General features: G+C 40.3%; 1 protein-coding gene across 2 annotated transcripts in view; it reads left to right on the plus strand.

The window, feature by feature from the left end:
- Positions 1–4,871: 4,871 nt before the first annotated feature.
- plxnb2b (plexin b2b) overlaps positions 4,872–14,190 on the plus strand; it is a gene marked incomplete at its 5' end in the record, with an annotated part of 62,495 nt that continues 53,176 nt past the window's right edge. For both annotated transcript variants that reach the window (XM_079809419.1, XM_079809420.1), the window contains 2 exons: positions 4,872–5,981; positions 8,479–8,667. In XM_079809419.1, coding sequence (XP_079665545.1) covers positions 4,872–5,981; positions 8,479–8,667 — 1,299 coding nt within the window. The remainder of the gene's footprint in view (positions 5,982–8,478; positions 8,668–14,190) is intronic.

Genomic DNA, 14,190 nt, shown 5'->3' on the forward strand with positions numbered 1-14,190 from the left:
TTTCTAGTGTGTTCTATGTGGGTGCTAATGTGTTCTAGCCGGGTTTCTAGTGTGTTCTGTGTGGTTAAGTGTGTTCTATGTGGGTGCTAGGGTGTTCAAATGGGTTTCTAGGGCTTTTTGTGGTGTCTAGTGTGTTCTTTGTTGTTGCTAATGTGTTCTAGCGGGGTTTCTGGTGTGTTCTGTGTGGTTGTTAATGTGTTTTAGCGGGGTTTCTAGTGTGTTCTATGTGGGTGCTAATGTGTTCTAGCCGGGTTTCTAGTGTGTTCTGTGTGGTTGTTAATGTGTTTTAGCAGGGTTTCTAGTGTGTTCTATGTGGGTGCTAATGTGTTCTAGCCGGGTTTCTAGTGTGTTCTGTGTGGTTGTTAATGTGTTCTAGCGGGGTTTCTAGGGTGTTCTATGTGGGTGCTGAGGTGTTCAAAGGGGTTTCTAGGACTTTTTTTGTTTTTTAGAGTGTTCTAAGGGGTTTCTAGTGTGTTCAGTGTGGTTGTTAAGTGTGTTCTCTGTGGTTTCTAGGTTGTTCTATGTGGGTGGTACTGTGTTCAAATGGATTTCTATGGCTTTTTGTGGTTTATAGGGGGTTCTGTGAGCTTTCTATTGTGTTCTGTGTGGTTACTTTGATGTTCTAAAGGGTTTATTGGGCTTTCTGTGGTTTCTAGGGGGTTTTGTGAGGTTGCCAGTGTGTATTATCAGGTGTCTAGGGTGTTCTAGGACAAAACTCTGGTAAAGATTTGGTTGCATCAAGTCTGGTTAGGACATGGTGTAAGAGATTTGATTTTATTGTTTAACAAGTGGAAGTTGTAAGTGTGATCACACCTTAAGTATAAGGAATAGTAGTAAAAGTGTTTGCCCTAGCAAGCGCTACTAATTGACCTCCCCTTTATACTTGCTTAACCACCAAACTCAACACCCCAACAAATAGCATCTGAATTCTGCGTTTTGTCATTTGCCTTAATTGAGACAGACGGCTAAGTTTTCTCCAAGGCTGCTCTCCATGCTGACGGCCATAACGGAATTAATGGACGCAGGCCAGTGTGTCTTGACCTTCTGTCCTGCATTACGAACACACATGTCAAGGTAATTGGATCCCTGAAGATATATGTGTGATTCTTAAGCGAAGTCTCTGTCGCTGATCTATATGTCCACGTCCCATTTCCTTTGTGTCCATGAGCTCAGTATTGAGTTAGAGCTGCTGAAATGTCCTTTCAGGTCTAGCGCTGTCAGTAAATGCTGTCATTTATCATCCTAGATTAGAGGTTAAATATTATATGATTCCTTTCAAGCACCTGCAGGCAGATGCATTGAGATGGTCTTTGCTCCTATAGTGCTCCTAAACCCAATCTCATGGTAAATCTTTGAGCAAAATCTGAATGCTCTTTCATAGCTTAGGAAAGTTGATGGAGTTCTAATTTCAGCATCAACTGTCTAGATGTTTCACCTCAGATTCCTCAACAACTGTTGACAGAAAGAGTAGATGGAGAAGATGTCTACGATAGCTCAGATCATTTGGTTTTGAGAGACTTTGATGAGAAATGTTTGAGTTTATATTGACTTTTGATTTGGAAAATTCAATCTGGATATCTTCTAAAACTTTAGAGGAGATTCATGAGATTTCTAGGGTCTTTTTCTCAGGGAAATAATCAGAGAATCGGGAGATTTAAGCAAAATCTCCATTTGCACTCGTTGTTTTTGTTTTTCTTCTACAGGGTCAGTCACACTTTGGACACAAGAAAAAAGTCTCGATTATCCTGCCATTTAATCTCTTAACTTTCCGAGACAAACGGAAATTTGTGATTTTTCTCTAATACTGGGTCTGTCTTACTTCATACAGAAGCAAAGGTCTGATTTTGCTCTCAATTTAATTTACGTCTAGAAACAATTGAGGTATTACATAGATCTTGTTGCTTTACAAACCGGGTCATTCATGCATTCAGACAGAAGTAAAGATCTCAATTTGCTTTCCATTTAGTCTCATTGGTGATTTTTCTCTCCTATAGGGTCAGTCACACTTTCACACCAAAGTAAAAGTCTTCAATTAAACTGATTGCTGTTTAGGAGATACAACTGAGACGTTACAGAGACTTCTTTTGTGATTATTTTGTTCTTTTCTTCAGGTAAACTTTTAAATCAAGCAAAAGTCTTGATTTTCTGTCCATTTAATCTCTCTGCTCCTTAGTAGAAACAATTGAGACGTTAAAAAAAAGTGTTATTCTTCCCTACAGGATTGGTCACACTTTCAAACACATTCAAAGTCTCTTTTACTGTCTAGGAGAAACAACTCAGACATTGCAGAGATCTCATTGGTGATTTATTGGTGATTGGCCACACTTGAGGTGTCTAATCTATAGCTGAGTTTCACCTAAAGTACTGCTGAAACAAATCATACAAGAGCTAAAACGTCCTTAGGACAAAGTAAAAGAATAACAAACCACTTCCCGAAAAGAGGGCAAACAACGCAAACTAATTTAAGCCACCATTCCAAATTAAAAAGAATTGTTTAAGGGTATGAACTAAAAAGGGCAGCTACATTTACGTGAAGAAATGGAATTTGTAATAAATGAGCTTCGTGATCAGCAGGGAGAAGGGAAAAAAGATGAAAACTGCCAATAGAAGGGCAGGGGTTTTTATGTAAATGAATGTGAGAGCTGAAATTAACTCAACCCTCAGGGCGAGTGCGTTATCACTTCGCAGCGTAGATGGAACTCCAGGGAATGGCAGGTTAACATCATAAAACAGCCGCCCAGGTTTGAGCTACGTTAGGCTTTTTAATTTGAAGAATGTTTTTCCGAAGGGATGAATGGGGCTGAGAGATTGAGCACCGTGGTCAAGGCAACTTGTAGTGACCTTCAACAACTGTAGTAGCAATAATGTGTTTGTGCGTTAACTTTGTGCACATGGTTTCAAATTCAAAACCTGTCTTTTTACAGTAATGCCTATTTTACTAGGTTACTAGGATGTTCTGAGGGGTTGCTGTGTTCTAGGGAGTTTCTATGGTGTTCTGGGTGGTTTCTAGGATGTTCTAGTGGGTTTCTGTGGTGTTCTGGGGGGTTTCTAGGGTGTTGCTAGGGTGTTCTAAGGGGTTGTTGGTGGGTTCTAGGTGTTTGTTAGGATGTTTTAGGATGTTTTGTGGTGTTCTGGGTAGTTTCTAGGGTTCTAGAGCATATGAACAAAATAATAGTGATGTCTACCTTAGCAAGGACTACTAATTAACTCTTTCCTAGGATGTTCTGAGGGGTTGTTATGGTGTTGTGTGTGGTTTCAAGGGTGTTGCTAGGATGTTTTAGTGAGTTTTTGTGGTGTTTTGGGTGTTTGCCTTGCGATGCTGTTCTACAGAGTTTCTGTGATGCTCTGGGTGGTTTCTAGGTGGTTGCTGGGGGGGGGGGGGTATGTTCTAGAGAGATTCTAGAGTGTTCTAGGGGTTGCCATGATGTCTTAGCGGGCTTTAATTGTGTTTTAGGTGGTTGCTAGGCTTTTCTAGTGGGTTTTTATGGTGTTCTGGGTGGTTTCTAGGGTTCTAGAGCATATGAACAAAATAATAGTGATGTCTACCTTAGCAAGGACTACTAATTAACTCTTTCCTAGGATGTTCTGAGGGGTTGTTATGGTGTTGTGTGTGGTTTCAAGGGTGTTGCTAGGATGTTTTAGTGAGTTTTTGTGGTGTTTTGGGTGTTTGCCTTGCGATGCTGTTCTACAGAGTTTCTGTGATGCTCTGGGTGGTTTCTAGGTGGTTGCTGGGGGGGGGGGTATGTTCTAGAGAGATTCTAGAGTGTTCTAGGGGTTGCCATGATGTCTTAGCGGGCTTTAATTGTGTTTTAGGTGGTTGCTAGGCTTTTCTAGTGGGTTTTTATGGTGTTCTGGGTGGTTTCTAGGATGTTCTAGTGGGTTTCTGTGGTGTTCTGGGTGCTTTCTAGGGTGTTGCTAGGGTGTTCTATTGGGTTGTCAGGATGTTTTAGTAGGTTTTGTGGTGTTCTGGGTAGTTTCTAGGGTTCTAGAGCTTATGAACAAAATAATAGTGATGTCTACCTTAGCAAGGACTACTAATTAACTCTTTCCTAGGATGTTCTGAGGGGTTGTTATGATGTTGTGTGTGGTTTCTAGGGTGTTGCTAGAATGTTTTAGTGAGTTTTTGTGGTGTTTTGGGTGGTTGCTTTATGCTGTTCTACAGAGTTTCTGTGATGCTCTGGGTGGTTTCTAGGTGTTTGCTGGGGGGGGGGGGGGGGGTATGTTCTAGAGAGATTCTAGAGTGTTTTAGGGGGTTGCTAGGCTTGTCTAGTGGGTTTTTATGGTGTTCTGGGTGGTATCTAGGGTGTTGCTAGGTGGTTGTTCGGATTCAGCCTATGTTTCCCGCCATTGACGGAATCTTCTGGCTTTCCGTGTTTTCACTGTTATACGGTAGGGGGGGCGCTATTATGCATCTTCTTGAAAGAGTAGAGAATCTCCAGATCAAAACACAGGCAAAACAAGTAGCAGAAACAAGCGATAAAAGCATTGCTACAGTCTTTGGACTGTAACTTAAACTTACATTTAACTTACATTAAACATTTAACTTAATCTTACCCACATTCAAGTGTTGATTAAAAAAAAGAAGGCATGAAGCTAGAATAAAAATATATTTCTTTATCTGGTTTTTTTTTTTCTTTTGCTGTTTTTTCTTTTGATATATTGCGTATTCAGATATTCATACAACAAATTATTCGGGGGGCCACAAAATGCATTTGAAAATGATAAAAAACGCTGGTGGTGGCTGGAAACTTTTCTTTATTTATTTTTTTAATGCTGGCGGGGAACGAAATAACATCTTTATAGTCACCGCACCCCAACATCTCAACTCGTTTTGTCATTTGTCCTAATTCAAACTCTTTCTTTTTACAGCAATGGCCACCTGGTTACCAGCGGTCCTACTGGTGCTACAAGTAACCGCTGCATCCTCCGAAGAGCCCATCCTCGAGTTTTCCACAGACACGCCCATCAATAACGTGGCACGGGACTCCCAGACCGGGCGTGTTTACCTGGGTGCGGTCAATGCTATTTATCAATTGGACTCTTCATTGAACCTTGAGGCCAGAGCTGAAACGGGGCCCAAGAAGGATGCAAGGGGTTGCACACCTCCAGTGTCTACTTGCCAAGACCTGAAAGACACCAACAACACCAATAAACTGTTGTTGGTTCATTCGGCTAACGGGTCGCTGATAGTCTGTGGGAATTTGTACAGAGGAATATGCTCTCTGGTCAACCTCACCAATGTTAAAGAGCAGATATACTACAGCGACAGCAAAGGGGAGCGGACTTACGCCGCCAGCACTGAAGAGCACGTTTCCGTTGTGGGGGTCATGGCCACTCTCCAAATCGACGATAAACCATTCAACGTCTTTTTGGTCGGGAAGGGCTATGGAAGCATGGACAGCTCCAAACTCATCAGCACCAGAATCGTGCAGAACTATCGTGACTGGGTCGTGTTCGAGAGCATCATCGAGGCGTCTACGGTCCAGGCAGTTCCCTTCGTGCCCAAGTACCTGCACGACTTCCGCTTTGCCTTCAAAAATGACAACTTTGTCTATTTCCTCTTTTCGCGCACTCTCGGTGGAACAGACAACAAGAACTTTACTTTTGTTTCGCGCCTCTGCGAGAACGACAATCACTATTATTCGTACACGGAGCTTCAGCTTAGTTGCGGCCAGAAGAATCGCTACAATAAAGTCCAGGCCGCGTATTTGACTGAGCCGGGGAAAGAGCTGGCCCAGGCTATGTCGGAATCCGGAGAGTACGGGAATGTCCGGGAATGGGATAAAGTCCTGTTTGTGGTGGCTAGCTCAGAGGAAGGGGCCACCGAATCAGCTCTGTGTATGTACCCCCTTAAAAGCATCAACCACAAACTGTTGTCCATAGTTACCGCTTGCTACACGGACAAAGGCAAGATTGACGACACATTGGTTGTGGAGAGTCCCTACACATCCAGTAAAGACGATCCATGTGTCAAACACGATGTAAGTAGCAGCTTTTCATAACATTGATCGATGACACAAACGTCTGTTTTGAAGCAGAAATGTCATTTCTTTGCAGTTTAACAACTAACAATGTTTAGCTTTTTTATGGAACTAACGAACAGTGTATGTATTATGACCCTCCGCCAAATATTTAAATGACAAAACATATGTGACCATGATATGTGACAAAACACATTTCGTCGGAAAGGTCTGAGCCTCAAGGGTCCATATTTGGTGACCGTTTTGTGATGGAAGTGACATTTGGACAGAAAATTACAGGAAAAAAAACAATCCATGGAATTTCAATGACACCCGGTGGCTATTTTTGGTATTGCGCCAAAACAAAATCTCATTGGAACTTCAATTTTTGTGAAATCAACTTCAAATTTGGAACACAACTTGGTTAGACATATGGCTTTGATTTTATAGTAATTTTAGATTAAAAGATTTTTGTAAAATATATATTTTATATAAAATGAAAAATATTTAGTAAAGTATTTTTCATTTACAGTAAATTTAAACTTCCATAACTTTTTCATACTTTCATATTTGGAATGTCTTTCACTTCAGCAATAATCTGCCGAGTGTCTGCTTTAAAACAAGATCGGTCTATATTCCAAAGCATTCTTGAATTACAGCCCTTTAAGTTTGGATAGTGCATTTTCATGTGTATTCTCAAAAAGGGGGGGGTGACAGTTAAGGGGTTAAAGGCTCTGTCGTTTCAAAGAATAGAACAACGGCGAGCGTGTCGAGTATAAACACTTTCCCAAACGGGCGAGGCGCGCGCGCAGTCAGCGGAGGCGCGCGCTGCGGATCCAAACGAAAGTAAACAAGGCTTAATGAATGAAGATGGCAGAAGAAGACTGTACATTCGCGAGATGGACGTATGCGCATTACTTCGAGTTTGTCAAAGATAAGGACAAGAAGAACGTAATAGTCAAATGCAGTCAAATGCAACTTTGTCTAAAACCGAAAGAACTATCAACGTCCCAAAATAGCACTAGCAATAAAAAAAAAGCATCTCTTGCACTTTGTGCATGACGGTTTTGTGTTGAGAACCTCTTGAATTTAAAGAGAATAAAATAATGACAACAATAAGAAAAGAACAAATGTGCATCTTGTCATGGCATTAGAGTTTACATACAGTTCTGTTGTCTTAATATGAATAGACCCAAGCTATTCCCAGATATTGCCAGATAATACTTGGATCGTTTGTGATTCATCCTTTCTTGCATTGTCTTGAGCCTACACTTTGCCTATTATATTGTTAGTAGCCTGGATAGCCCACAGTCATTATGCTACATCATATCGCCTTCTACTGGATGTAAAATGCTCTAGTAACCTACATTTTGTCATTTTAGAATGTTAAGTTCTACTTCTGTAGTTATTTTGGTGAAAGTAACTCAAAAGTAATACAGGAGTAATGTAAGAGTAATTCTGAGACAGTAATATTGTACAGTAAAGAATTACTTTTGAATAACCGTAACAAGTAATCTATAATGTATTACAGTTTGGAAGTAACCTGCACAACACTGATTAACAGTAGTTTTACATTTAAATCATTTCAAATATAACTATTCAATGTTTTAGTTTAAAACATCAAAACATGATTTATGCATTTGTAACTGCAGGTAAAATGCATTCATGTCCCCTCTGAGCTGCATTGAACAGTCTGTGTAAATGCGTCTAAATCCCACTTCAGGTGCAACTTCTCAGTTTCCTCTGCATTGCAAAGATGAATTATGTTGATACTGATTTCACTTGATTGGTAAAAGCCCTATTGTGTTGTATTATTCTAATTCGATGTATTGATGTAAGAGTTTTGACACAAAAGATGATGCATGCATTTAAATAGGTAAAAAAAAAAAAAAGTCCATAAAAGGTACAAATCTACTTAAACTTGTTGGAAAAGATCATTTTTGTCACTGCTGCAGAATATGAAGAATATCCCAAACTTTTGGAGAACACACTCTGAAAAGTACCGTCTAATTATCGTTAGCGATATCTAATTTTTTGTCAGTATCGCACACCTCTACTTGCTAACTTGTATAATATATCAAACACATTAGTATTTAAAAACTAATATGTAAAATAGAAAGTCTTTTTAGGACACAACTTGCTTATTTGTTGCTAATTTTAAAATGCTTTCTGCTTTCTTTTTATATAAGAACCCTACATTTTTTGAGTGATTTCACAGCTGCGTACATCCTGAAATTATCCCTGAAAACTGCTGTGAGAGCTAATGATTTTTTTGTGTGCCTAACATACAGCACCTGGAAAGTAGAGACGTACAAAATGTGCTTTTTCAACCTGTTTTACTTCGGTGGTGAAGTGAAAGAAAAACACCAGGAAAAATGTAGACATTTTCAGTCAGAGCCAATTATATTTTGATGAAAGATTAACAAGACGATAGGGCCAGGAACATGTATTTAAAAAGTACATTTTGTACATTTCGTGTTTAAGTATCTGTTTCCCTTTACTCCTTGTTATCTTGCAGAAAGACATTGTGAACCAGTATAAATGCGGAGCTGATTTTCTTCCATCTCCGTTGGCCAGTCGGCAGGAGTTTGCCTTGAAGGTCAGTCCCGTCTTCACCAGGCAGAACCTGCTGACCGCAGTGGCCGTGGCTGTCGAGAACGATCACACCGTTGCCTTTCTGGGGCACAGTGCTGGAGAGGTGATCAAGGTGAGATAAGTTCTGTTCAATTCTGGAAACTACGTTCACACAGTGCCCAAACCCTCATCTGAGGTGCTATAACCCATATAGTTGAGGTCTTGCCACTTTATAAGTAAGTAAGAATGTGTTCTAGATGTTCCTTAGTTTTGTAAGGATAACAGTAGAGAAGTACTTTTGAATGTGAACTATAAACTCTTTAAAGGGATAGTTCACATTTACTCACCCTGATGTCATTCCAAACCTGTGTGGCTTTGTCTTCTCTGGAACACAAACGATTATTTTTTCTTTTCAGTTATTTTCAATATAATGAAAGTAAATGAGGCCTGCTAATGCCAAGCTTTAGAATGACAAAAACCATCATAAAACTATCAATCAATCAGTCAGTGTTTATATATAGAGCGTAATTAAACACAACCAAGGTTGACCAAAGTGCTTTACAATGAATTTAAGATGGAGAAACCAATTAAAAAACTCTCAGTATGTCAGTACGCGGGAATGTGTTTGACATTAGTTCACTAGTTATGCAAGATCTATTCTGAATGATTTGTTCATGAATCGGACTGATTCAGTTCTTGTGATTGACTGAATGCAGCAGCTCACTTATATTATCAGTGAATAATGATTTAAATTTTTGTTTTTCTCACAGAGTTGTTTTATAACTTCAGAAGTTCAGAAGCTTAAAGTCACCTTTATTTATAAAGCGCTTTATACAGTACAGATTGTGTTCAAAGCAGCTTTTTCCTGGTAACAGTTTCAGCTAGTCAGTGTTGATTCAGTTCTATTGTAAAGATCATTGATTAGTTAATTTCATCTATAAATCAGTTATATAAAAAAGATGCCATTGTCCAGCTCAGATCAGTTCTCATTCAACAGCGTCAGTACAGTCAGATCAATGTAGTTGAATATTAAAAGTCCTCATTAATTATAATTGCACTGTAAAGAATATGAGGACGAGTAAAATACACAATGAGGACGAGTAAAATACACAATGAGGACGAGTAAAATACACAATGAGGACGAGTAAAATACACAATGAGGACGAGTAAATGACACAATGAGGACGAGTACATGAGGACGAGTAAATGACACAATGAGGACGAGTAAATTACACAATGAGTATGAGTACATGAGGATGAGTAAATGACACAATGAGGACGAGTACATGTGGACGAGTAAATGACACAATGAGGACGAGTACATGAGGATGAGTACATGAGGACGAGTAAATGACTCAATGAGGACGAGTACATGAGGATGAGTACATGAGGACAAGTAAATGACACAATGAGGACGAGTACATGAGGATGAGTAAATGACACAATGAGGACGAGTACATGAGGACGAGTAAATGACACAATGAGGACGAGTACATGAGGACGAGTAAATGACACAATGAGGACGAGTACATGAGGATGAGTAAATGACACAATGAGGACGAGTACATGAGGATGAGTGCATGAGGACGAGTAAATGACACAATGAGGACGAGTACATGAGGATGAGTAAATGACACAATGAGGATGAGTAAATGACACAATGAGGACGAGTACATGAGGACGAGTAAATGACACAATGAGGACGAGTACATGAGGATGAGTACATGAGGACGAGTAAATGACACAATGAGGACGAGTACATGAGGATGAGTAAATGACACAATGAGGACGAGTACATGAGGATGAGTAAATGACACAATGAGGACGAGTACATGAGGAAGAGTACATGAGGACGAGTAAATGACACAATGAGGACGAGTACATGAGGACGAGTAAATGACACAATGAGGACGAGTACATGAGGATGAGTAAATGACACAATGAGGACGAGTAAATGACACAATGAGGACGAGTACATGAGGATGAGTAAATGACACAATGAGGACGAGTAAATGACACAATGAGGACGAGTACATGAGGATGAGTAAATGACACAATGAGGATGAGTAAAAGACACAATGAGGACGAGTATATGAGGATGAGTAAATTACACTATGAGGACGAGTAAATGACACAATGAGGACGAGTACATGAGGATGAGTAAATGACACAATGAGGACGAGTATATGAGGACGAGTAAATGACACAATGAGGACGAGTATATGAGGATGAGTAAATGACACAATGAGGACGATTACATGAGGATGAGTACATGAGGACGAGTAAATGACACAATGAGGACGAGTAAATGACACAATGAGGACGAGTACATGAGGACGAGTAAATGACACAATGAGGACGAGTACATGAGGATGAGTAAATGACACAATGAGGACGAGTAAATGACACAATGAGGATGAGTACATGAGGACGAGTAAATGACACAATGAGGATGAGTAAATGACACAATGAGGACGAGTAAATGACACAATGAGGACGAGTACATGAGGACGAGTAAATGACACAATGAGGACGAGTAAATGACACAATGAGGACGAGTACATGAGGACGAGTAAATGACACTATGAGGATGAGTAAATGACACAATGAGGACGAGTAAATGACACAATGAGGACGAGTACATGAGGACGAGTAAATGACACAATGAGGACGAGTAAATGACACAATGAGGACGAGTACATGAGGACGAGTAAATGACACCATGAGGATGAGTAAATGACACAATGAGGACGAGTAAATGACACAATGAGGACGAGTACATGAGGATGAGTAAATGACACTATGAGGACGAGTAAATGACACAATGAGGACAAGTACATGAGGATGAGTAAATGACACTATGAGGACGAGTAAATGACACAATGAGGACGAGTACATGAGGACGAGTAAATGACACAATGAGGACGAGTACATGAGGACGAGTAAATGACACAATGAGGACGAGTACATGAGGACGAGTAAATGACACAATGAGGATGAGTACATGAGGACGAGTAAATGACACAATGAGGACGAGTACATGAGGACGAGTAAAGGACACAATGAGGACGAGTAAATGACACAATGAGGACGAGTAAATGACACAATGAGGACGAGTACATGAGGATGAGTAAATGACACTATGAGGATGAGTAAATGACACAATGAGGACGAGTACATGAGGATGAGTAAATTACACTATGAGGACGAGTAAATGACACAATGAGGACGAGTACATGAGGACGAGTAAATTACTCTATGAGGACGAGTAAATGACACAATGAGGACGAGTACATGAGGACGAGTAAATGACACAATGAGGATGAGTACATGAGGACGAGTAAATGACACAATGAGGACGAGTACATGAGGACGAGTAAATGACACAATGAGGACGAGTACATGAGGACGAGTAAATGACACAATGAGGACGAGTAAATGACACAATGAGGACGAGTAAATGACACAATGAGGACGAGTACATGAGGATGAGTAAATGACACAATGAGGATGAGTAAATGACACAATGAGGACGAGTACATGAGGATGAGTAAATGACACTATGAGGATGAGTAAATGACACAATGAGGACGAGTACATGAGGATGAGTAAATTACACTATGAGGACGAGTAAATGACACAATGAGGACGAGTAAATGACACAATGAGGATGAGTACATGAGGACGAGTAAATTACACTATGAGGACGAGTAAATGACACAATGAGGACGAGTACATGAGGACGAGTAAATGACACAATGAGGACGAGTACATGAGGACGAGTAAATTACACTATGAGGATGAGTAAATGACACAATGAGGACGAGTACATGAGGATGAGTAAATTACACAATGAGGACGAGTACATGTGGACGAGTAAATTACACAATGAGGACGAGTACATGAGGATGAGTAAATGACACAATGAGGACGAGTACATGAGGATGAGTAAATGACATTATGAGGACGAGTAAATTACACAATGAGGACGAGTACATGAGGATGAGTAAATTACACTATGAGGATGAGTAAATGACACAATGAGGACGAGTACATGAGGACGAGTAAATGACACAATGAGGACGAGTAAATGACACAATGAGGACGAGTACATGAGGACGAGTAAATGACACAATGAGGACGAGTACATGAGGATGAGTAAATTACACATTGAGGACGAGTACATGTGGACGAGTAAATGACACAATGAGGACGAGTACATGAGGATGAGTAAATGACATTATGAGGACGAGTAAATTACACAATGAGGACGAGTACATGAGGATGAGTAAATTACACTATGAGGATGAGTAAATGACACAATGAGGACGAGTACATGAGGATGAGTAAATGACACAATGAGGACGAGTACATGAGGATGAGTAAATTACACAATGAGGACGAGTACATGTGGACGAGTAAATGACACAATGAGGACGAGTACATGAGGATGAGTAAATGACATTATGAGGACGAGTAAATTACACAATGAGGACGAGTACATGAGGATGAGTAAATTACACTATGAGGATGAGTAAATGACACAATGAGGACGAGTACATGAGGACGAGTAAATGACACAATGAGGACGAGTAAATGACACAATGAGGACGAGTACATGAGGACGAGTAAATGACACAATGAGGACGAGTAAATGACACAATGAGGACGAGTACATGAGGATGAGTAAATGACACACTGAGGACGAGTAAATGACACAATGAGGACGAGTAAATGACACAATAAGGACAAGTAAATGTGGACGAATAAATGACACAATGAGGACGAGTAAATGACACAATGAGGACGAGTACATGAGGACGAGTAAATGACACTATGAGGATGAGTATATGAGGACGAGTACATGAGGATGAGTAAATGACACAATGAGGACGAGTAAATGACACAATGAGGACGAGTAAATGACAATGAGGACGAGTACATGAGGACGAGTAAATGACACAATGAGGATGAGTAAATGACAAAATGAGGAGGAGTAAATGACACAATGAGGACGAGTAAATGACAAAATGAGGACGAGTACATGAGGACGAGTAAATGACACCATGAGGACGAGTACATGAGGATGAGTGAATGACACAATGAGGACGAGTATATGAGGATGAGTACATGAGGATGAGTAAATGACACAATGAGGACGAGTACATGAGGACGAGTATATGAGGACGAGTATATGACACACTGAGGACGAGTACATGAGGACGAGTACATGAGGACGAGTATATGAGGACGAGTATATGACACACTGAGGACGAGTACATGAGGACGAGTATATGAGGACGAGTATATGACACACTGAGGACGAGAACATAAGGACAAGTAAATGACACAATACTCATTTTTGGGTGAACTAACCCTCTAACTTTTCCACAATGTAAAAATAACCAAAAATTGACAGTCCGTAGGAGGACGCGGAACAAGAGCAGAGTGTTAGGCATTGTTAAAGAAATGTTGAGGAAACGAACATCTCTGGAAATTTGAGACAACCAATTAGTGAACTGCAACAAGCAGCTATATCTACCTGATGTCACACACCTGATTTAGGCGGCGCGTCACAAAAGCTGGAGTTTAGGCTTTGGCAGCTGAGGGAATTAGAGGGTGAACGTGGCGAATCTCTGACAGAGGGATGAAAGAG

Source organism: Gobio gobio (genome assembly GCF_949357685.1).
Source record: "Gobio gobio genome assembly, chromosome: 25".
Taxonomy (NCBI): Eukaryota; Metazoa; Chordata; class Actinopteri; order Cypriniformes; family Gobionidae; genus Gobio; species Gobio gobio.